This window comes from Arvicanthis niloticus, chromosome 14, assembly GCF_011762505.2.
Source record: "Arvicanthis niloticus isolate mArvNil1 chromosome 14, mArvNil1.pat.X, whole genome shotgun sequence".
Lineage (NCBI taxonomy): Eukaryota > Metazoa > Chordata > Mammalia > Rodentia > Muridae > Arvicanthis > Arvicanthis niloticus.
Window position 1 is genome coordinate 13,958,532 of NC_047671.1, and position 24,300 is coordinate 13,982,831.

The following is a 24,300-nucleotide window of genomic DNA, read 5'->3' on the forward strand; positions in this document are numbered from 1 at the left end:
CTGGGAGCATGTCTGGTGACACCAGTGGGAAAGCTGAGACTTGGGAAATGTAGGTGACAGTAGCACTTTAATCTGTGAGTGGCGAATGGGTGTGTATTAGGCAGAGTTTTACTGCTGTGAGCAGACACCATGACCAAGGCAAGTCTTATAAAGGACATTTAATTGGGGCCGGCTTACAGGCTCAGAGGTTCCTTCTAGTATCATAAAGGTGAGAGCATGGCAGCATCCAGGCAGGCATGGTGTAGGAGCTGATATTTTCATTGGAAGGCTGCTAGCAAAATACTGGCTTTCAAGCAGCTAGGATGAGGGTCTTAAAGCCCACACCCACAGTGACACCTACACCAACAAGGCCACACCTCCTAATAGTGCCACTTCCTGGGCTGACACAGGGTGTGTCAGCTTCCTCATGAGAAGAGCAGCTCCATCATGAGCAGGTTGTGGGAGGCGCTGATTAATGGCCACACAGGGAAGATTATTCTGTGCCCAACAACACTGTCCTGTCTAAAGCCAGAAGACCAGGCCACTCCCATTCACCAGCTGCAGGTCCTACTTCTTTGGCTAGGCTCGCCCACCAGCAGAAGCTGGCTCACCTCTCTAGGGTGGACGCCCTGGCCCTGGACTTACCCTGCCACTCAGGATTTATGGGCAGTGCCCTGTGGCCACCTTGTAGCTAGGACAGGAACTCTGTCCCCCTTAGCCTTGCCATGTGAAGGATGAACTCCACGTGTCCAGCCACTGCAACCTCCCTCAGAAGCAGGTTGCCAAGGCTTCCCACAGCCTGTGTTCCCGTAGAGGGACAGAACTGGAGCGAGCTGTTGCCTTGGCAACCCCACTGGCAGCAGTGACTCAGCTGGCCTGCAGCCTCCATCTGCCTGCCACACCTGCAGCTTCGTAGGAAGTCTCACCCTGGTCAGGCAGGCTAGTGGTCAGAGCTGGCCTCTGTACAATACCCACTGCTGACCTCAGACTGCTTAGGTGACAGGGCAAAGGCCAGGCCCGTACTTGTTCAATGGAGTCTGCCACGGGCTCCGAGCCCAATTCCACCTGGTGTGTTTAGTTCCCAGGAGTGTTTTACCCACATGAGACCTTTAAGAGTGGTATCACCCATTCCAGTGGGGCCAGTTCCCCCAGCTCCTTCTTCCCAACATCTATGGCCTGTGCATGGCACACAGTTGGTGCTTTTGCAGGTCAGTCCATCACTGTCAGGCAGAATGATTAGTCCAAAGATGGCTGCGTGGTCCAGCCCGGCTTTCCTCTGCTTCCTCACTGTGGCCCAGCACTTCACAATGGGTGTGGCAGCCGCGGCCTGGCCTGTCTCTTCTCACCTTACACCTGTCACACCCTCCACATGCCCTGTGTGCTCCATCTCCACCTGCCTGAGCCTGAACCATTCCAGGTACCTGCTCGGCACGCCCTCTGCTTCAACACATACTTGGTTCTCCAGCAAAATGAAGCCCGAAGCCCAGCTTGCAGTGTAACTGATTTTAGCTCCTGGCTTTACTGTGCCTTTCACTCAATGGCCTGTGACTTTCTTCACTATTCTCTCAGACTGTCCTTCCTGCCCTCTGTCCATCACCTCTATACCCTGCCCCTCTGGGTTCCTGCATCACACTGCCTTGTGCCCTGGATGGGAGGGTAGTGGCCACAGTTCCATTGGGCTATCTCCCACCAGTTCCATGCTTGCTGAACCTAGGTGTCAGGCTAGTCCCCTAGCCTAAGTGTAGCCATGCCTGTTGAAGAAAAGAATGGTCTAATGGAGGCCAGGGCCAGGTCCTTGTTTTCTTCCACCTAAGCCTTTGCTAGTTTGGCCTGCCAGATTTTTTTTCCTGTCTGGATTTCAGGACAGACAGACAGACAGACAGACAGACAGACAGACACACACACACACACACACACACACACACACCCTGACTTTTGGGACTCTTGTCTTATGCTGACACATAGACACACACACACACACACACACACACCCTGACTTTTGGGACTCTTGTCTTATGCTGACACATAGACACACACACACCCTGACTTTGGGGACACACACACACACACACACACACACACACACACCCTGACTTTGGGACTCTTGTCTTATGCTGCCCTCTAGTGGAAATTTTATGTTCACAGCCCTAGGAGGTGAGTTTCCAATTTGCTCTTACCAAGAGCTCTGAGGTGTCTGTCTGGAACCACATCTGGGTTGTTTTCCTTGACAGGAAACCAGAAGCAATGCTAGGCAAAGCGATGCTAGGCAGATACTTAAACAAATGAGAAAATTACTCTGGAATTTGAGTTGACGCTGGAGGTGTTTGTCCGTGGGGAGAGTCAGAGATGAGAAACGGACCTGGGGCAGCCTCTGATCTAGGCTCTGATGGGTCTCCTCTCTGCTCACATGCTAGCAGCAGGACTGGCTGCAGCAGGAGGGATATACTCACCTTGTGCCTTATCTTCTTATCATTTTAACCCATGAACCAGGTGATGATTTCAGGCACTTTTATTATCCCCGTCTTCCAATGAAGAAACAGAGTTCTAAGAAAGTGATTCAGAGTCCCTCAGGAAGGGATGCTTCTGGAGTCCAAACTCCGGCAGTCCGGGGCTAGCAGCTGTACCTTTAAATATGCAAAAGAGTAAGGGCTTTGGGCAGTGAACTGGGCCAGCATTCCCAGTCTGCAGGCACACCCATCCACAGAGACCCTGAATACAGAACACACAATATAGCTGAGTGGCTGGTGTTACAGGAGTGAAGACAAACGAGGAGATGGAGGCTACGCTGTGTTTCTGCCGTCTCCTGCCTGCCTGTGTGACTTTGAGATGGTTGTTTGGTCTCTGTATTTGCTGATGTTTTTCCTTTGGTGCAATGAGGTCAAATGAACTGGTGTTTTCAGGAATTGTGGGGGTGGGGCAGTCATTAGCTGGGAACATAGCAGCTGTGCCTGGAGGGGGCCATCAGTGGGTTCATCGCTTACCTCCCTGCAGGTGTATGTTGCAGGAGGGCTACGGGAATCCACCCCTGGGGTCCTTTCCTTGGCTGAGTGGGTGAGAGCAGGGCCACACCTCTCCAGACCTGCCCTCCTCTCCTGTGGCCAGTCAGGGACAAGAGCCCAATAAGACGTCCTCCCCAAAGACTGATGAGCCATCCTCTCAATACCATTCTGTCTTTTGTGGTCTAGGTGTGGAAAGGGGAAGCAGGAAGATGGAGACGGTATCAACCTGAACGACATTGAGAAGGTCCTCCCGACCTGGCAGGTAGGTCCTTGGTCTTGCTCTCTGCCTGGGCACACCTGCTGGTCCCTTGCTCCAGCCAGTGACGTACTACAGCATGGCAATAGGAGCAGGTGGATAAAAGGGGGACTCACCAGGGACCAGCTGTCCCACTGACAGTGTTTGTGGCAACCCACCGTGGCGATACCATAAGGACATTCGAGGACCTGTCTCTTGAATGAAGGGGACTTGGACTGGCCACCACTCTAGCTTGGAAGTTTTTCCCTTGACCCGATACCACAACTATGAGCATTTTACAGCATGCACACAAGGGCAGATCTACAGAGTGTCTAACGTGGCACTTGAAAGATGAGCTTGTCCTGCCAGCTGCGGCACCCGCCGTGATTGCTGATTTTGTCCTTGATTGCATTCCTTTCCCAGAAGGGTCAGAGCTCTGAGACAAGAAGAACTCGCTCAGCAGAGCTGAGTGAACCCAGGCCTAGAGATGCCAATAATTCGAGACTTCAGAGGTGACTCTTAGAGCCAAAGGGACTGGAGAGTGGGGCTCGTCTCACTCCTGAATTTCTTCTACTGCTTCACCATCGTTCACCACACTTTCCCATCTCATCCTGGTTTTTTGGCCTCTGTCCTTTCTGCCCTGCCTTGAGCCCATCACTGAGAGAGGCCAAGGAGTCCACAGAATGACCCCAGCACTTGAGCGAGGGTGGACTGGCAGGGTCTCTTTCCCCTATCTCTCTCTGGGTTTACTGAGTTTCTTAAATCTAGAGTTGGTTGTTTGTCATATTTTGAAGTGTGACTCTGTGTGTGTGTGTGTGTGTGTGTGTCTGTGTGTGTGTGTGTGTGTCTGTCTGTCTGTCTGTGTCTGTGTGATATGTATGTCTGCTGTGTATATGATGTGTGTGATATGTATGTGTGATGTCTTTGTGTGTAGTGTATGTGTAATGTGTGTATGTGATGTGTATGTGTATAGTGTGTGTTGTGTGTGTGATGTGTGTGTGATATGTGTGTATATGTGATGTGTGTGTGGTGTGTCTGTGTGATGTGTGGTGTGTGTGTGTGATGTGTGTGTTTGTATGTGATGTGTGTGTTTGTATGTGATGTGTGTGTAATGTGTGTATGTGATGTGTGTGCGTGATGTGTGTGTATGTGATATGTGTATGTGATGTATGTGTATGTGATATAAGTATGTGATGTATGTGTATGATGTATGTATGTGATGTGTGTATTTGATGTATGTGTGTGTGATATGTGTATGTGATGTGTGGGATATATGTGTGATGTATGTATGTGATATATGTGTGTGATGTGTATATGTGATGTGTGTGTAGTGTGTGTATGTGATGTGTGTGTGATGTGTGTGTGTATGTGATGTATGTGTATGTGATGTGTGTGATGTATATTTATGTGATATAGGTGTGTGTGATGTGTGTATGTGATGTGTGTGTTATGTGTGTGTGATGTGTGTGTGCCTGTGTGTATATATACACAGAGATGACAAAAAAGGTTTCCCTCAGTTGCCATCTCCTTTATTCTTTGAGACTGACTGTCCTCGTTGGCTTTCTATTGCTGTGATAAACATCATGACCAAATGCAACTTGGGAAGGGAAGAGTTTATTTCAGTTTACAGTTCTATTATGAAGGAAGTTAGAGCAGGAACCTGAGAGCTTGAACTGAAGCACAAGCCATGGAGGAGGCTGCTTACTGGGTGGCTCCCATAGCCTGCTCAGTGTACTGCAGAGATGACTCCGCCCACAGTGGGCGGGGCCTTCACACATCCATCATCAGTCAAAAAAATACTCCTTCAGACTTGCCCACAGGTCAGCCTGACTGACGGAGGAAATTCCTTCATTGAGGCTCCTTTGCCCCTGATGGCCTGAGCTTTGTCAAGTTGAAAAATATATACAAAAATACAAAAAATACAAAGCAAAACAAAAACAAATCTAACAAGCATATAGACCAGCCTGGAGCTTGACAGTTCAGCTAAACTGGCCCCTCTTGTTTCTATCGCCTCCAGCTGGGACCATGCAGCACATGCCCAGCTTTAACATAGATTCTGGAGTTTGAACTCTGACCTCTGGCTCTCACACCAGCACTTTATAACCAGCCAGCCACTCCCAAGCCTGCACATTTGGAAACTGTTCACTGTGTATCTTCCTCGTCCCCAGTCTGTGCTTTCAAATGTCTACAGGCCCCACTTCTCATTCCCCAGGGCTTGAGAAATTTGCTTGTCTTTTAAAGGTCTTTTCCCCCTCTTTCCTTATTTGGGGTGACTTCTGCTGTCTTGTCCTCCAGTTCACTCGTCTTTTCTTGTGATGTCTAAGCGTGTTAATCCCTCTGATGTATTTTTTTTTTCTTTTTTAGAACTTACCCTAGATCTGTCTCTCCTGCCTTCTATCTCTCATGTGTTTTAGCATGAGACGTAACTTCTGGTCAATGCTTGATGTCTTTCCCCACTTACCTATGGCAGGAACCATTCCAGCCTGTCTTGTTAGTTAGTTTGTTTTGCTAGAGTCTTTCCATGTAGCCCAGGTTGACTTGAAATTCACAGTGATCCTCCTAAGGGCTAGATTACAGGTATATGCCACCACACTAGGCTTACAGGTCATAGTTCCCAATACATCAGGGTCAAAGCAAGTAAGAAATGAGTTAGTGAAGTGGCTCGGTGGGTGAGCGAGCTTGCCACACAAGCTGAGTGACCCGAGTTCAGTCCCCAGAGCTCACACAAAGGTGAAAGCAAAGAAGCACTCCACAAGGTTACGTGCACACACAAGTGTGCTGTTACCTGAGGACCCCCACACAGCATGTACACACATACATACACACACACACACACACACACACACACATATACAAATAAGAATATTCTTTTTCCAAAACAACTGCAAGAAGCATGTAAGGAAGAGAATGTCTTGGCTGGTTAGTGGTGGCGCACGCCTTTAATCCTAGCACTTGGGAGGCAGCGGCAGGCGGATTTCTGAGTTTGAGGCCAGCCTGGTTTACAGAGTGAGTTCCAGGACAGCCAGGGCTATACAGAGAAACCCTGTCTTGAAAAGCCCTCCCCCACCCAAAAAAAAAAGTCTCATGTCAGGAAGAGGATGTCTTGGTGAGAGAACAGAAGCCGTCATCCCTTCACAGCCTCTTTTCAGAAGGACAGGAAAACATGGCTCTGCCATATACCATGTTCTGGCTGAGAAGGCTGACCCTGCTGCATCATGGGAAGGCCTGCTCAGGTGCAGGACCATGCAGAGGAATCCATGATTTTAAAACATTACTGGAAATTCCTACATACAATACAGTCAGAAACCTCGGGTCCCAGTTGATTCTGACCACGGTGGCCTAGCCACTGCATGGGGGACTTGCATTTCCTGTAGGTCTCCCTAGGCTGATGCTGACACAGCTCTCTAGCTGAGAATTCCAGGTCCCAGAGAAGCAGCTCTTCAGGGGACGGATGTTCTGAGAGCTTGTAACGTCCCTCAAAGCACCACACAGCTGAAGGTGCCTGCACAAGTTGTTTACTGGGGCTCCTGAGTGCCAGCGACCCTGGCCGTGGCATTGGCATGTGTAGGGCTTCACAGCATGGAGTCACATGATGCCATTCAGGTTGTTTGGGACTCCTCGCCTCAGTCACTGAGAGCCAGTGACTGGAGAGCATACATAGTGACCATCAAACACTAGCTAGCACTTCCAGATTTACCCAGAAGGCACTGTGTGCTCAAGTAAAGACCATAAAGACCACCAAGAAGGAAAACCCTCTGTAGCCTGGGGACCTCAAGCTTCCCTTGGAAGCCCTTGGCATGTGAGATAAATGAACTCCCAGACAGAAAGCCACTTGCTCCCTTCTCTCCCATCTAGAGCCAAGAAGTAGATAAAGGGGGTTAGCCTGTGCTCATTTCCTACCTGCCTTCCACCCTCTCCTCAAGAGAAGATAGACGGTAACAGCCCTCTAGCTTAGTCCCCTAATAGCTTCTCTTCCCATAGAAGGCCAAGCTACTGTCCAGTCTCTTGATCCAGCTAACCTCCCCAGCCTCTGACCTGGGCTCAGTCTACCCTACCTGCAGTACAGCTGGGCTCTGGCCCATCTGCCTTGATCCTTCGTTTCTCTTTGCTTTCCCTCTGCCTGGCATCCATCTCATTCTTGCTCTACCTAACAGGCCTTGTCTTGCTGAGGTCACCTCCCCTGTGACACAGGGCACCCTCAGAGACACAGGGCAAGCCCATCCTCCCAGTCCCCCAGACCTCCTCTCACCCCTGCAGGATGGTGGTCCCTGTCCCAGTGTTCCTTCTCACTCACATGTCAGACTGCCTCCCTAGATGAGGACACTGGGGGGGCTGTAGCTGTATATCCTTCATAACACAGGCTCGGGCCACACGCACCGTCATAATACACCCCCAGTCTATGAGAGAATGCTGTTGAAGAATGGCTTTCTAGAGGCATGACTATGGCCATCTGGGGGTTACAAATCATGGGAGTTTTATCTGTTCTGTCATTGAGCCCATTCCCTTCACCCCACACCTTGTCCCCAGCTAAGAGCATCCCTCTCACTTCCTGCTGATGCTCTTTTGGGTGTGGTTTCTGGGCTATGGCTTGAAGGTCTCTCCCTCACCTCTTGTGTTAGGATCTTACTGGCCACAACATAGTATTAAACCCTCAAATCTCAGTGGCTGTTCACATGGACCCTCTCCTGATACTGTGCCGAGGGATCTAAATGTCCCCAAGTTGTCTCCTTGGGGATTCAGGGGTTCAGTTGGATTCTGTGTATAGTCTTGCCACCCCCAAGGGTATCTAGGTAGCCCTGGCAGAGATGGCGTATGGGATTCATGCCCTGGGTCTTAAATGTTTGGTCCCAGAAGAATTACTTGGACAAAATTAGTCACGTGACTACAGTCGACTGTAAAGCAATGGTGGGGGAGGGTGGAGGCAGCTGCTCGGTGTGCAGCAGGCACCCCCAGCAATTATCCTCTCTCCTTCCCTCCCTCAACTAAGCTTCTCGGGTAGGTACTTTGCCCCGGCCTTTTAGAGAGAATGGCATTTGTTCCTCAGGAAGGGCATGGTCCCTTCAAGGAAATGACAAGAGTAACAGACTGAATGCCCTGTCATTAGAGCTGTAAATGCCGAGCAGACGCTGGCATCTTGCCCAGGTCACAGTCCCTTAGGGTGAAAGTCTGTGTCCTCTCCCTACAGGCGCCACCTTTCTCCCCAAGCTGCTGCAGTTTCCAAAGCCTTGAGGCTCCAGCTCAGAGCAGAGAACCCCAGTGGCTCCAGAGTTAATGACTGTGGTAGTTCTCCTGGGACCATTGAGGGCGGGGGGTGGGGGTGGCATGTCTTCAGTTGGAGATAAGATATGACAGTGGTTCCTGGTCCAGCCCCTGTAGCCAAAGCCCAGGACCTTACCCTTGGCAATCCTACCTGGGTGTATTTTCACGGTGAGCAGTAGATCCTAGGGGCAATCCCTTTTAGTACAAGCCATAGAAATTCTCATTGCTGGGGCTACTGAGGCCTGTGGGCCTAGGCCCTCAGAGCTACCCGTAGTCTTGGGGCAAGCAGGTGTCCATGTCCAGAGATCACACCTGCATCTCTAGGAACCCCAGCTGTAAGAGCGGCTCCCCAACCACAAACAGCATTTAGTAAGGGCCAGTGTAGGTGAGGTTTGGCTTTGTCCCCTCTCCTTTTATATATACATACACACATGCACACACAAACACACACGCACACACACACACATATGTGTATGTATGTATATATGTATGTATATGTATATCTATATTTTTTTTTCATTCTGGGGGGGCCAGAGGACCACCTCAGGTGTCATTCCTCAGGCACTCCTTTTGTCTCCTTTGAGACATAGCCTCTCATAGGCCTGGGACTTGCCAGCTAGACTGGTTGGTCAGTGAATCCTGGGACTCCCTCCCTCAATGTTAGGATTGCAAGCACATGCATTTAATGTGCCTTCTGGAGGTCAAATTCAGGTCCTCCTGTTTGTGAGGCAAGCATTTCACCCACTGAGCCACCTCAGCTGGTGATGTGAGAGTCACCAAGTCTCCCTGTGGTAGCAGCCCGGGAGGAAGAGCAGGAGGCTGGGCTGGGTGAAAGCCTAAGGCAGGCTTTACAGCACCCATGGCTGCTCTGTGTGGGCGGAGCCTGCCATTGCTCTCCAGAAGCTCTGGTCAAGTAAGGCAGCAGAAGGCAACATGGATTCAGGCTCAGTCATTCTGAGTGGTGAAACCACAGGGCACACATGGCAGAGAGTATGTTGGCATCCCGGAGGACTTTGTTGTTCTACCGTGGCACTGCATTATGAGCTACATATGAGAGAATGGCATGGTCTGCCTGCCATTTTCAGTGCAGTGGTCATTCTGTTACCGTCTTGGATGGCTGTGTGCTGCTACTAGGGGGGGTATCAGTGCACCACTCTGCCACTAGAGGGTGTCAATGCACCACTCTGCCACTAGAGGGTGTCAATGCACCACTCTGCCACTAGAGGCTTTCGATGTCTCCTTGTCTACCTGAGTGAGAAGCCCTGGTCCCCAGCAGTCAAAGGTCTGTACCATCTTTCCTCCACATCAATGCCCAGTGAGCAGATTGTCCCAAAATGGCCCTACTCAGATTTCATAGGTGAGAAAAGAAGTAAAAGACACACCACTCAGGATCAAACATCCTCTGCTATGCTAGGATTGTGAGGAACCCTCAGAGCATATGGCTGCCTCCCCCAGGAGGACAATTACACAGTCAAGAGGACCACCTTCCCAGGGTGCCTAAGCGTGCAGGGAATGCAGCATTGATGTGAGTCTGGGGAGCTGGAAAGCATTGGCCTCTCTCCTTGAAAGGACAAGAACTGGTAGGACACGCAAGGGGATAGGCAAAGTTCCTGGATCAATGATCTGAGCCATCCAAGTTCAAATTCAGGGAAAGGAATGATCCCTGCTTCTCTTGCACACCCCTGGTCTCACCTCCATCCCACTGCTAAAGGAAGTCCCAGCCTGGGCGATATCACTCCCAGGTGTATTGGCTCCAGGAGCTATTTCCCTTCATTGTGAGTCTCTGCCCCATTCTACCTTACCTCGGCCTGCTTAGCAGCTGTCATAGAGAGATACCAAGCTGACATGCTGTTCTTCTGATCTCTAAGGCAGCCCTGGGGACTCCTTCACATTACCGAGATACAGAGAGGAGCCTGGATGTCCTAATGGATGACCCTTGACCCTCCCCACCTCTGCCCATGCTCATTTCTCTGATGCCTTGTGTGTCTTCTGTAAAACTCTTTAGAAAGACAGTGTTAGTTGATGCATCTGCTGTCTTGCCTAAATTTTTCCTATACAGTGTGTCTGTGTGTGTGTCTCTGTGTGTGTGTGTGTGTGTGTGTGTCTATGTGTCTGTGTGTGTCTGTGTGGTGTTTTGTTGTTGTTGTCATTACTGGTTTTTTTTTTTTTTGAGGGGTTTTGGTTTGATTTGTTAGGTTTGATTTGGTGGTTGTTTTAATGTTTTGTTTTGGAGACAAATCTCACTGTGTAGACGAAGCTGACTTCAAACTTACACCAGCTCACCTTCTGCCTCCAGTGTGCTGGGATTTATAATCATGTGCCACTATGCCCAGCTAGGGACACGTTTTTATCCTTTTTCCTGGCTTCTTCATCAGGCAAATGGTATGCCGTCTATGATTCGTTTGGCAACAGGAGTGACGGTACCCCTTGCTTCTTCCTTTTGTGTCTCTGCTAGGACATTTGTAAGCTAAATTCTATGCCTGTCAATAATTATTAGTTGGCTCTGACCTCAGTGACTGAGCTGGATTAGGGAAACTGGGCCAGGCTCTTACTGAACGTCCTGTGTAACTAAGTCAAATGGAATGTCTTGCCTCATGATTGTGACCAAGATACTCCCTGTGGAGGACCCCAAAAGGCCCAAGGGACAGTAAGTAGCCTTTTGACCTCAGGAGAATATGTCTCAAGCTTTTTTTCCCCCACACAAGAGAACAAGAGAGGGCAGGAGACACAGACGAGAACAGTAATTAGGGATAAGCACTTAGATTCTTCCCCCACCATGCATCAGATGAAGACTGGGTGAGAGTTATACACTCACCACACCCCCTGGGAACCTGAGGGGCAAAGGTAATTACAAAATGAAAATCAGCCACCCATAAAATGATAACCAAGAATTCCCTCTGATTCATCTAATACTTGGCAAAGTAAAAAATGGTGTTGGGGCAGGCGCTGCCTCCGTCCTCCAGCAGGTGGCACTGTTACCGTGTGAGAACAGGTTAGTGGGGCCCTCTGCCCTACATCTGATAGGCATTGCTGCTAGGTTGGCTGTGGCCAATGCCTCAGCCCTCCAGATGGGAAAGCGTGACTATCATTCCCTAGGGCTGTGTTGTCTCTCTTGCCAAGTCTTCTGGAAACTTCCGGAATCTGTGAACTCACAGGCATAGGATTAGTAAAATCTCCCCAAATGCCCAGGCACAAGTCACTTGAACACCTAGCTCCCTGCATCCCAGCCCCGCCCTCAGCCCTTAAGGCTGTGCTGCTTCTTGTTACCTCACAGTCCTGTGAGAGGAGCAATCTGACTTCTTTCATTCTGTGCACAGGTACTGACTGGATACCTTTGATGGACTCGGTTCAAATGCAGGGACTGGGTACCTTCTCTGTAGATGGTACACAGCATTGTCTAGTGTCCCCTCAGTGAGACACCACCGATGGGTGTGTCGCAATAATTAACACTTGCTAACATGCACCAAGAGCTTTCTTGAAGACACCTGCCTCTTTAAATTTTTTTAATTTTTTGGCTTTAATTTTCTCTATACAATATATTTTGATCCTGTTCTTTCCCCTCTTCCAACTCTTCCTGTGTCTTTCCCACTCTTTACTGAACTTCATACTCCTTCTCTCTCTCAAGAAAAAAGAAAATAAAACCATGGAGTCTGTTTTGTGTTGGCCAGCTGCTCCTGGGCATGGGGCCTGCCCTGGAGCGTGGCTGATACCCAGTAAGACTTGGTTGGAGAAAACATACTTTCCCTCTCTCGGTGGGTGTCAATTGCTGAGGATTTTGTCCGGTTTGAACCTGTGCAGATCCTGTGTGTTCTGTCACAGTCTCTGTGAATTTGTATGTACATCATCCCTGTTGTGTCTGGAAGGCACCTTTTCCTTGGCTCTTCCAGTCTTTTACCTTCTCTTCTGCATACATCCCTGAGCCTTTAAGGGAAGGGTCTGAAGAACACGTCCCATTTAGGACTGAGGAGATATTTCTTACTGAGTTTATTTTTGCAGCTGTCTTCTGGTCAAATGTCGCCTTCTCAGTACGACTTTTGAGCTATGCTGTCCCTGCACTCCCTGCCTCTCTCTCTTTACCCTTCCTCCTAGTGCACATGGACACATCCAGGGGGCTCACAGTTGTGAATGTAAATGAGCCCCGATTGCCCTTGTCCCCAGGGTCTCACACTCAACTCCGTGCCCTGGTCTAGGACATTTATCTCTACCTCATAGGTGCTGTGAATAGAGCCTGTATTTCCTGTCCCTGAATTCTCAAAGCCACCTAGTGACAGGTTCATTCCATTATCATTTTATGGTCTGGAGATTTGGACAGCCTGGCCCATTTGTAAAAGGAGAGAAAGAAGCAGCAGTTCCACAAACTAGTTTTCTGGCTCTAGGCAGCAAAGGATGTACAAGGTAGAGTTGAGTGCCGTTTCTTGATTGGCCCAGAGAAAGTGGCCGTCTTTTCTCTCTACTTAGGAAGGTGATCCGTATGGAAAAGGGGTAGGGAAAACAGAAAGAAAATCCCTATGAAAGTTTTGAGGAAGGGTCAAATATGAGTTGTTACCTTCAAAAATCAGGTTTCCAAAGCTCCCCCTCCCTGATGACCAGAGCCCCTCACCTCTCCATCCTCCCTTCCTCCAGAGTCTCCTCGATTAGGACAAAAATAAAGGAGACCAGAAACACTTCAATCCCGGCTTCCTGTCTGAGGCCCCAGGTAGCAGGGCCCATGGGGAATGGGGAACACCGAGCTAGTGAGTCGTGCCTATTGTTATTTTTACCACTTGTGAGTCCTTTATAGAAACGACTACGTGGGAGTTGAAGACTTCTGGTACTGACAACCAGGAAGGACCCTTGGGAAGAGGCAACTGGCTAAGGCTGAGCAGGTTCTCACGGGTCCTTCCCTTCCCACCCCCATGAGGAACAGAATACAGGGAGCCAGGACCTGAGGTGGCAGCCACCTTCGGAACTGGGTAGGGCTGGCTTCAAGGGGTCCAAGGAGCCCACCATCTTTATATGACCCACATTGAGGCCAGAGTCTGGCAAACTGCAGTCCACACACTAAGTCTAGGCCTCTTGCCTACTGTCGCCGTATAGCCTCTGCTCTCTATTTGCTCATTGGTCCAGGTCACCACCCTGTTGACTTCAAACCTACACTGTTTCCTATCCAGTCCTTTACAGAAGAAGGTTACCCGGAACATCAATGGGAAGAAAGGCAAGCTATCCCCAACCATGGAGTGTCAGATACCTCATTTAAACAATCCTGTCAGGGCCTCTTGTTTCTTCAGCTGCGCAGCCAGGATCATATACCTGTTTGGCATTGTGAAACTAGGCTGGAGTCCAAGGTGTGAGCCACACAGAGATGGACGGGCATTTGTAAGTTGCCTTTGCAAAGTGCTTCCTTAACTGGCCCAGTTCCGATCAGAATGAACACAGAAGGACAGGCTTGACAGAGGAGGAGCCATTCTTGGGTGTCTTGGAGTTGCTGGGGACAGAGGTTCTCTTGGTTTCCTGTGGCTCACTCAGACTAAGTGCTATAAGAACGCTTGCCATCAGCTCACTAGAGGGGCTGGGAGCTTCTCCCAGGCACCCATTCCTCTTTGTTTTCTAGTATGTCAGTCCCCATCCATGAGTCCTTCCCAAAGCTTCCCTCTCTTTCTTCTTTCTGAATAAGTCAGACCACATTCTCCTTCAGAGCCTCCCGGGCCTCTTGATGCTAGGCCAGTTTTGAGTGTGTCTCCTGTTTCATGATTCCTTGTGTGTTTGTGCTTTTCAGAGGAGGGAAGCCTTGAACTCAGCCTTGGTTGTATGGGGGGAAGGGTATCAGAAAAACGAGAACACGGCATCAAGAGGAAGTAAGCAGGTAATTGTACAGAATGGAAGGAGGCTGCGGAGAGGAGGGGTGCAGCCTTCCGGATATGGTTCCATGAGTATCAAGATCAGTTGGTGGAGGCTCAGGGCCACACAGAGGCTTGACTGGATATTCTTGAGTGGGATGAAAGAAGGCTTTGGCAAGCCATGGATTGGGCTCTGTTGGGACCTCCTGGAAGAGGTCATCGGGAATTTCTACAATCGTACACAGCTCCCCGCAGCTACCAGGTTGGCTATTCGGTTCAGATCAGGCTAGGGACTGTGAATGACAGATCTTGCCACCACTGGAAAGGTTATCTGCTCCATGACCCGCTTTGAGCCAAACCATACCCATAATCCTTTGCTGAATTCCAGAAGTGTTCTATCAGTTATGATGGGATGATCATAAAGCCAGCCTGGGCTGGAGAACTTTTGTGGGAAGCAGAGTCATGGGCCCAAGGGAGGCCAGGCTAGACCCTACCTGCCTCAGGGCTAATGTTACGATGAGAACACCTGCTCTTCCCTGCCCTACCCTGCTGGAGGGTGAGTGGGGCTTGGGAAGAGGGAGCCAGCAGGGGTGCCAAGCACTCAGTGCTAGGAGCAAACCATGAGTTGGTCCACTAGGCCTTACCCGTGGGTGCACAGAGGTAGTGCGTCTTCTAACCACTGGTACACTAATCTCTGCTAGGAGAGCACCTACGGCCCATGCTAGACCAGTTTTGAGTGTGTCTACTGTTGGCTGACCCTTCGTGTGACCTCACCACTCACCTTATGGCAGTTTGCACATACACACACACACACACACACACACACACACACACACACACACACTCTTTAGGGATGCTACTGGTGGCTTGGGCCAGTTTGGGTAAGCTAGGTTGCATGCTGCTCTCTCTCCTGAGACCCGCCAGGCCAGCGGAAGGAGCCGTGAAGCCCAGGAAGGGGAAGGTGTTCTGAGAGTGTGAAGCTCCCCATTATTCCTTTATGAGCCAGGGGAGCCTCTGGTCTCCTTCCTGGCAGCAGTAGGTTTGAAGGCGGAGAAGCTGGTTATTTTCATTTACCCAGGCTTCTGTCTCCAGGAGTGGCGTCAGGGGCGGACAGGGCTACGTGCTCTGCAGCAGGCATTTGTGAATGGGGCCCCAGCTCCCAGGCCAGCACCAGCAGGCAGCACCCCACCCCCACCCCCCAGGACGCACCGACTCTCGATCTCGCTGGCTTGATGTCGCTTTTTTCTGGTATTGCAGTAGCTGGGTGGAGGGAGGAAGCTTTCTTCTGGCCCAAGAACAATACCAGGGTCAGCGCAGGGACCTCCCTCCTACACCCTCTTCCTTCCATTGTGAGCCGCTGCACAATCCCAGGCCTCGAAGTCCTGCCCAGCCAGTTGGGGGCTGGTGGTGTCAAGCCCAAGAGAGATCAGCAATGTGTGTGATGATGCAGTCACCTGAGCTGGGGGTCTTGGGGAAGCATAGGGTCAGATCAAGCATATTTGAATGGCTAGTATGCTCCTATGCTTTGCAAGGATAAAGGCTGTGGATGAGGCCTCTTCTGGTTGACCCAGAGAGTCAGAGCACACTCCATGCATACATAGAGCAAACAGGGTCGCCCCTTCCTCCCTCGCCACTGGGATGTACACATTACCCTAATGTGCTCCAGCTCCTAGCTAAACACACACTTTACTCAACTCTGCATCAGGTTCTCAAAGTGGGCTTCCCCTTCATCAGCATCAGAATTCCCCTGGAAATTTACCAGAAGTACAGACTTCTAACTCCTGGATTTCTCTTCTCTCCAAGTGAACTAGAAGCTCAAGGTTGAACCCAGAGCTGTTTTTTAACAGACTTCCCAGGGGTACTCTCATGAGTGTGCTGCTTTTTGAATCTTCGTTCGTGGTGCTGGCATTAGAACCCAGGACTTCTTGCACACTAGGCATATACCCTATTACTGTATTCCCGAGCCCCAGACTTGTAGCATCAGAACCAAACAGCAAGTAACAAAAACAGCAAAATGTGGTTTTATTTGGTGGGGGTAGGGGTGGATGTATGTGAAATGTTGAGACAGGATTTGGGTAAATGTAGCCCAGGTTGGCCTCAAGGTGTTTATACTGCTGCCTCAACTTGCTGGATTACAAGTATGTGCCCCATAGCAACGGGTCTTAATAACTTGCTGATAATTTACTGAGTAGTTGATAAAACCTAACCCTGTCTCCCTCCATCAGTGGCTAAGATTTTGATTACTTTGTTGTGTTTGTTTGTTTTATGTTTGTGGGGATTTTTTTTTTCTTTCTTCTTTTTCATCAATTTTCTCAAATGAAGGACAAAGAACCCTGCTGTATTTGGTGACCTTGGATGGAGATTCATGAATGGTTAGGGGGCGTGGGGAGGACACATGTTCTGTTATTGGTGTGTTCCAAATGACTCCTAAGACTTAAAGCCCTGGCAGAGCCACTAGAGACCAGGGCTTCTGGGAGGCTCCTTATCGTCAGTGCAATTGAATTGAAGCTCAGCTCAGCCATGTGAGAGCTGGAGAGTTGGTGGCAGTTGGTCTATACATGGAGGGAAACCATGTAGCTATTCTGGGGAGTTCTTCCTTCTGCTCATGCTTCATATATGCAGATGAAGCATCCTCCATGTATATCAGATGTATATGGAAGAAGAAGCAGTCCCCAAACTCGTTGCTTGTCAGCAGAAAGTCCATCCTTCCTGCATTGAGTGGCAAACAAAAGCCAATCCAGGAATAAACCAGCAAACAAACTTCTGTCTCCAAAGGAAGCCAACAGGAGTTGACATTAAAGAGGCCCTGAGCTCACTGCAGAAATCAAGCAGCTGGAACTGTCTGGCCTTGCCCTCTGAGACTCTGTGGTCTCACTTGGTGAGCAGAGGGTCCTACTACAGATATTCATTTCCTGTCTCCCCCATCCCTGCCCCACCTCATTCTTCCTGTATAGGCTCCACCATGCTTCTGGGTCTACATGTTCCTTCTCTCTGTCTGTCTCTGTCTCTCTGTCTCTCTGTCTCTCTCTGTCTCTCTGTCTCTCTCTTTCTCTCTGTCTCTCTCTCTCTCTCTCTCTCTCTCTCTCTCTCTCTCTCACACACACACACACACACACACACACACACACACAAACACACACACACACTGTCCTCAGCTGAGGACTTCTGAAGGAAGAATTTGTCAGATGATAAAAGCATTTTATATAGTTGTGTGTTCTTCAAAGACAAGGCTTTTCCCTTTTGACTTCAATCTAAAAAGCTTAGGAGAAAGTTCTGTGTAGAGTGAGTGGCCCTGCCCAGTTCCCACAGACCAGGACATATGTTTCTGTCACTGATGGAGGATCCAATGTGCCCTTCTGCTGCGATTCCCAGAGGTCCACCAGCCTGGTGGGATCTGGTAAAAAGACAATGGCAGCCACCTCATCATTCCATCCACTGAGACAAGAGCAGCCCTGCAGCAGGCTGCCTGCACTGAGGATTCTGTGACAGATGCTTACCAGGTCCCTATTGCTCCAGGGAGCCCAGAGCTGTTGTCATAAGCTCTATATTGGGCAGTCAGGAGAGTATAGGCCAGCTTTCTGCCACCCATGTGGCACTGATGTATCAGGTGGCCTGGCAGCTACTATGCCTCACTGCTAAAGTGTGTCAGATTAAGTGACTTCAAGAGCCACATCCACCACGTTCTGTGGCTCTGACTGTCAGTTCTTCCCACCTCAGAGTAGTGGGTAGCCTTGCTCACAGTGGTCCCCTAAGGCTATCTGAAAACACAGATATTTACATTACCATTCATAACAGTAGCAAGATTACAGTTACAAAGTAGCAATGAAAATAATGTTATGGTTGGGTGGGTCACCACATAGTGCGGAACTGTGGTAACCGGTTGCAGCATTAGGAAGGTTGAGAACCGCTGCTCTACAGGGTATGAACCCAAAGAGTTACAACCCTTTACTCATATTTCCATCATGCTACACGCTTTTATAAAAATTAAATTCTAAAAGGTGCATGTGTTAGTTTTTTTTTTTTAACCACTATAACAAAAATACCTCTTAAACCAACTTTTAAAAGGAAAGACTAATTTGGACTCACGGTTTAAACTGTGGTCAAGTGGCTCCATCACTGTAGACCCGTGGTGAGGTGAGGCAGAGCATCACTGTGGGGGATGTGTGGTGGGTAGGAGCTATCTCCCCTCAGTGTTCTTAAATATCCTTTTACCTAACCACAGCTTAATGGTCAAAATCAGGAGGTGAACACCGATAGACTAGATATTAACCTATACATCTTCTTTAAATTTTGCCGGTTGATCCATCCATGTCCTTTATAAATGAAGTTTTTATGGTATTTTTTTTTTTTTTTTTGAGGAGGAGGAGTTGGGTTTTTTATCTTCTGTTTGTTTTGCTTTGCCTTGCTTTAGGTTTGGTAGCCAAGATTACATTTGGCTTTTAGTTATCTAAAACTATCCAGAGCACATATCTTCCCTCAGCCTTTCTCCCGTGACCTTGCCATTTTGCAGAGTACAAGCCTCGTTACTTCATAGAATGCTCACCGGTTCGGGCTTTACTGGTGATTGGTGATTCTCCGTGACCAAACGCACACGCTTTTTAAATGAGTGCCTTGGAAGAAGTGCTTCCTCTTGGTACGTCATCCAGGAGGCACAGGGATTGCAGGATGTGAGGCTGACCACCTGGCCAAGTCAGTGGCTCCCAGGACTCAGCACTTCGAAGTAACATTTCCCCCTTTGTAATTAAGCATATCAGGAGCAATTTGAATCTATATAGATACACTGTTTCTGATAATACTTTTGCCCAATGAACGAATGAATGATTTGTATCTAAAACATCATGCTGGCTAGCAAATAATTTTTTCTGCTTTCATTTTATTAACTTATTTTCTACTGTAGGCTACACCTGCCCCCTCCCTCTGTTTATTCATCTATGTTGGCTCTTTTTTTTTTTTTTAATTTAGGGGATTATAATTCATTGTTTGTTTTGAAGCACAAATTGTCCCCAATAGTGTTAGCCTCTTCAAACTGGCTCCCGTGTGCTTCTGGAATGTCCCCATTTGTCTTTGCATTCGCCCTTGCTTCTTCGCACAGGAGGCTGACCTCATGCCTTCTCTGGCCCAGTCCTAGAAGCTACTACTTACTATTCATGGAGAGGGGGGTTGAATCTTTATTGGATGGCTTTTAGAAAGCAAGGCTAGCTATGAGTTGATTATACTGTCAGGGCCTATGTGGCCTCGATTCTCCTCTGTCATATCCTTCAAGTCTCCCAAACCCCCAGATTGGCGTCTCTTTGGCCTCTTTGCCTGGGAGTGAAGACTGAAGGGGAGTAGTGTCTGGGCGGGGTGTGGACGGGAATTTGGGCTCTCATATTCAATTATATTCAAACTTATATCTACTCCCACTACCTGTCCCTACAAACCCAGCAGGTAAACCCCGACCCCCACACCCAGCCCATGAACCATACCCCCACAAACCCAGCACATGAACCCTGTCTCCAACACCCAGCCTGTGAACCCCACCCTCCACAGACCCAGCCCATGAATCCTGCCTTTTCTGGTGCCAGATGCCTTCACATCTCAGCAAAAGATCCAGATCCTGGCATGATGTCAGTCAGTATCCCTCTCTACAGAAAGCATGGCAGCACCTCCCCTCACTCTTCCAGCTTCTCCTCCATTCGTTCTGCTCCTCTGAAAATTGTTTAAAAATCTCTCTTCTTATTTTCTGTGCTTCTGTGGCTTTTATAACACTTCTGCTAGTGGGAGGGGAGAAGAGAATGGAGTTGAAAGGAGTGTAGGCCATCAACTTGTCATGTTAAATACAAAGTCTCATTTGGTTGGATGTTTAAGAAAGAAATTAAGCCTAGTGGCGGCACAAACTTTAATCCCAGCACTCAGGAGGCAGAGGCAGGTGGGTCTCTGAGTTTGAGGACAGTCTGATCTATAGAGTGAGTTCCAGGAAAGCCAGGGGTACCCAGAGAGACCCTGTCTTAGGAAGGAAGGAGGGAGGGAGGGAAGGAGGGAAGGAGGGAAGAAAGAAATTAAGGTGCTGAAGTAGTTAGTCAGGCGCTCTCTTTGCAACCATGGGAACTTGAGTTTCTCCACAGAAACCCACAGCAGAAAACTGTCCTGTATGGTGTTGTGATCTGACAGTCCCAGACAGACCCATCCTTGTGGCTCGCTTGCCAGCCTGTTTAACCCACCAGGCATGTTCCAGGCCCACAAGAGACCTGTCTCAAGAAAACAAGGTGGACAGCACCCGAGGACCATCTGAAGTTGGCCTTAGGCTCCATACACAGGCACACAAATGTGCGTGTGCACCCGATACACGTATACCCGCACATGTGAACACACACAGTCATACACAGCACAAGGGAGGGAAGTCGGAACAGGAGGGCACAAGAAAGACTCGGCTCACAGTGCTTGACAGGGTTAAGTGGAGCAGATGATTGTCTGGGAGTCAGGTGAAGTGATCGTTCTCTTAATCCAGATAAAACTGGCCTGTGGCTAGAGCCCTGGGCGTGTTGTCACGGGCTAGAGGATAAAGGAGACAATCTGATGTACAGGAAGGCCAGATGTAGGGTTTTGCTTTTTTTTGTTTTGTTTTGTTTTGTTTTTTGCTTGCCTGTTCTTCAAAACCTTTAAGAATAGACACATGGACACACATGCACACACACATGCACACATGCACACACACACACATACACTCACACAAGCACACAACAGTTTTACGAATCGGTAGAACAACACATAAAGCAGAGTGAGAGACATCAACCAGCTGTCTGAGGTCCCTGGGAAAATCTCTATGCTCTGACCTCACAAAGGTTGAGGCTGAACACAAGAATTGCCAGGATAGAGGTACCTAGGGGCCCAAAGACAGTACTCTTAGGATTCCAGCCATCCCTTTCCTACCTTTGAACTTGACCTCTTTAGTAGTAAGACTCCTGCCAGCAAACCTTGAAAGTCCTGAGGGCTGGGTTCTAGTCCTAAAACACCCTTGTCAAGGGACAGGGCACTCAACTGATGCTCTGTCCATACTGGAGCCAACAAATCACCAGTTTTGACTTAGAGCATGTGAGCAAACTGACTGCAAAGAAGAGAGCAGAGCCATCCTGGAAAAGCTACTCTTGCAGACTTCCAGGCCTTGGGGCATCACCAGCCTCTTCTGTGGCCACCTGGGACTCCCCCCATTGGTGTTACTAAGAAACATGATCCCTACTCATCCCCATGAGTGGCCTGGTCCCAGAAGGCCTCCTATAAAGTGCAAGCTATCCTGAGAACCACATGTGTAGAACTTCTGGTAACTTTAGTCTTCCTACTTGAGAGTTCCTCCCATCTGGAAATGTTTATATAAGCCAGGACACCCGTAAGTCAGGTTGACAATCTACTCTGGGATAACACATCATAACCTAGTGCTAAGGGGACAGTCACCTGAGAGCCTGAGGTGCTAACAGAGGACTCTGAGTGGCCTGAAGGGCAAGGACTGTGGGAATGGCCTTAGTTCCTGAAAATACTTCATTTCTTGCTGGTTACTTTGAAGGGTTTGTCCTATGAACATTGTCACCTGGGACATTGATACGTAAGCTACAATGTGTTATGCTAGTTTGGCCTTGATGGATGGGAGAGGATGGGCTAAGGGAAGGCTCAAGGGTAAGAAGTCAAGGCTGAGTACATGGACCAGCTGAAGAGAATGTGGAAAACTTGGCTGCCTCAGCCTGGTGGCCAGGTGAAGGAGCAGCTGTTGCTCTGTCATGTAGCGGAGAGGTGACATGTTTCAGACATGCATCCTGAAGACAGTCTGGTAATCACAACTCTGAGCACATCGTCTAAAGAAGGAAACAAGGATCTAATAAGTAAGGGCTATCCCCAAGACCACACAGCTAGTCTACGCACAGATTTGGGGCCCAGGGTCCCCAGGCCACTATGTTTCTCAAACAACCTACTGTTTCTTTTATGATCTTGGATGTTTGGTTGTTGAAAGGGACTCACTCGCAGGACATCTGTTTAATGATCCATTCTAGAATTTCTTGAGGGATCATGATCAAGTAGGTGCCTTTGAAAAGATTTCAGCACTAAAGTGTCTGCACATAAAATGTCCTGTAGAGAGGAAAGTAGGAAAAAAAAAAAAAGGGAAGAGAAAGAATCATGCTGCCACTAACCTGTGCAAGCTACCGCCCTCCGTGAACCTGGTACCTCCCTACACATGAGCCCCAAGTACAACGCTAACAGGAGCTGCTGACGGGCAGTCCCCACCCAGAACCAGGGTCTCCCTAGGACCCCTCTTTAGGTCTCATGTGCCCAGGGTTCACACAGAAGGTCAGCCTGGAAGACACCTTCATAAAAACACCTAAGAAATGGTTCTTTTCTGCATTGCCTTTGCAACAGCCTGTGTTGTCAGCCGTTCCAAGTATCCTCGTAGTTCTTCACACTGTGCTGCTGGGGATGCTGGGAGTTCATAGGTTAGCCCAAAGAAAAGCTTGTGGTACATGGACCAGTGTAGTCCCTGGTCAATATGGAAACAATAAATATACGGTTTTCTTTCATTAATATACTTAATAACCTATGCATAAAGTTGTCAGTGAGCTCAACCTGTGACCAAGAGACCACAGCTCTCTCAGGGTTATCTGAAGTTTGAATGTGCAGTATCCTGGTCCCCCATTTAAAGCAGATGACGTGAGTTGAATATCCAAGCCACTTACTCATTTTCTAGAAAGCTGCATTTGGAGATTAGAACATGTCTGGCTGAGGAGGAGAACCTTGTCTTGGGACATATCGGCCAGCCAAGAAGGTGGAGCAGCCGCTGTTTCCTCAGGGTGAGGGAGTCACGAGGTCATAAAGTTCTGTACCAGGAAGGACTCTTCAGAGTCACCTAACGTAATTCCATTCTTTAAATACACACACATACAAACAAAACAAAAACAAAACAAAACAAAACCCAAGGTTAACTTTTCATTAATAGTAAGTTTTTTTAAACTTACAATATATTTTGATCATACTGTTTCCCCTCCCCCAACTCCTCCCTGATCCCCCCACCTCCTGAATTACCTAACTTCATATTCTCTCTCTCTCTCTCTCTCTCTCTCTCTCTCTCTCTCTCTCTCTCTCTCTCTACGTAAAACAAAAACCAAAAGCACACACAGCAAAACATGTATTCTTTGTTGCTGTTGTTGTTGTTGTTATTGTTGTTGTTTTCGGCAACTACTCCTAAGAATGGGGCCTGCCCTGAAGTATAGCTGATCCGTCTGTGGCATTCTATTGGAAAAACCGATTTCTCCTTCCCCAGCAGGTATCAGTTGCAAATGGCTTCTTGGTTAGGGGTGGGGCTTTGTGTCCACTTCCTCTTCTCAGTGCTGGGGTTTTGTCCGGTTTGAGCATGTGCAGGTCTTACACGCGCTATCACAGTCTCTGTGAGTACATACGTGCATCAGCTCTGTTGTGTCTGGAAGACGATGTTTCCTCAGAGTCTTCCTCTGGATCTTATAGACTTTCCACCTCCTCTTCTGCAAAAATCCCTGAGCTTTGGGGGTCGGGGAGGGGTGGGGTAGGTGATGATGAAGACATCCCTTCAGGGCTGAGTGCTCCAAAGTCTCTCACTCTCTGCACATTGTCCAGTCGTGGGCCTCTGTTAATTCCTATCTACTGTGAGAAGAAGCTTCTCTGGTGAGGGCTGAGTAGAACATTGATCTATGGGTCTAGCAATATGTAACTAGGAGTCATTTTATTGGTATGTTTCTTTAACGGGGTAATAGTAGTACGTTTCTCCCTCAGGCCCATGATCTGTCTAGCCTCGGGTTCTTGGCCAGTTTAGCAGAATCAGTATCAGGTATGGGTTTCATTTCATGAGCCTTTAAAACTCAAGTTTTACATGCATGCATAGATAGATAGATAGATAGATAGATAGATAGATAGATAGATAGATGAATGATAGACAGATAGATGATAGATAGATAGATAGATAGATAGATGATAGAAAGATGATAGATAGATAGATAGATAGATGATAGGTAGATAGATA

At 48.6% G+C, this 24,300-nt stretch overlaps 1 protein-coding gene across 8 annotated transcripts in view; it reads left to right on the forward strand.

Moving 5' to 3' along the window:
- Ctif (cap binding complex dependent translation initiation factor) overlaps positions 1 to 24,300 on the forward strand; it is a 266,010-nt gene that overhangs the window by 92,647 nt on the left and 149,063 nt on the right. For all 8 annotated transcript variants that reach the window (XM_034518416.2, XM_034518412.2, XM_034518413.2 and 5 more), the window contains one exon: positions 3,165 to 3,240. In XM_034518416.2, the coding sequence (XP_034374307.1) occupies positions 3,165 to 3,240 (76 nt within the window). The remainder of the gene's footprint in view (positions 1 to 3,164; positions 3,241 to 24,300) is intronic.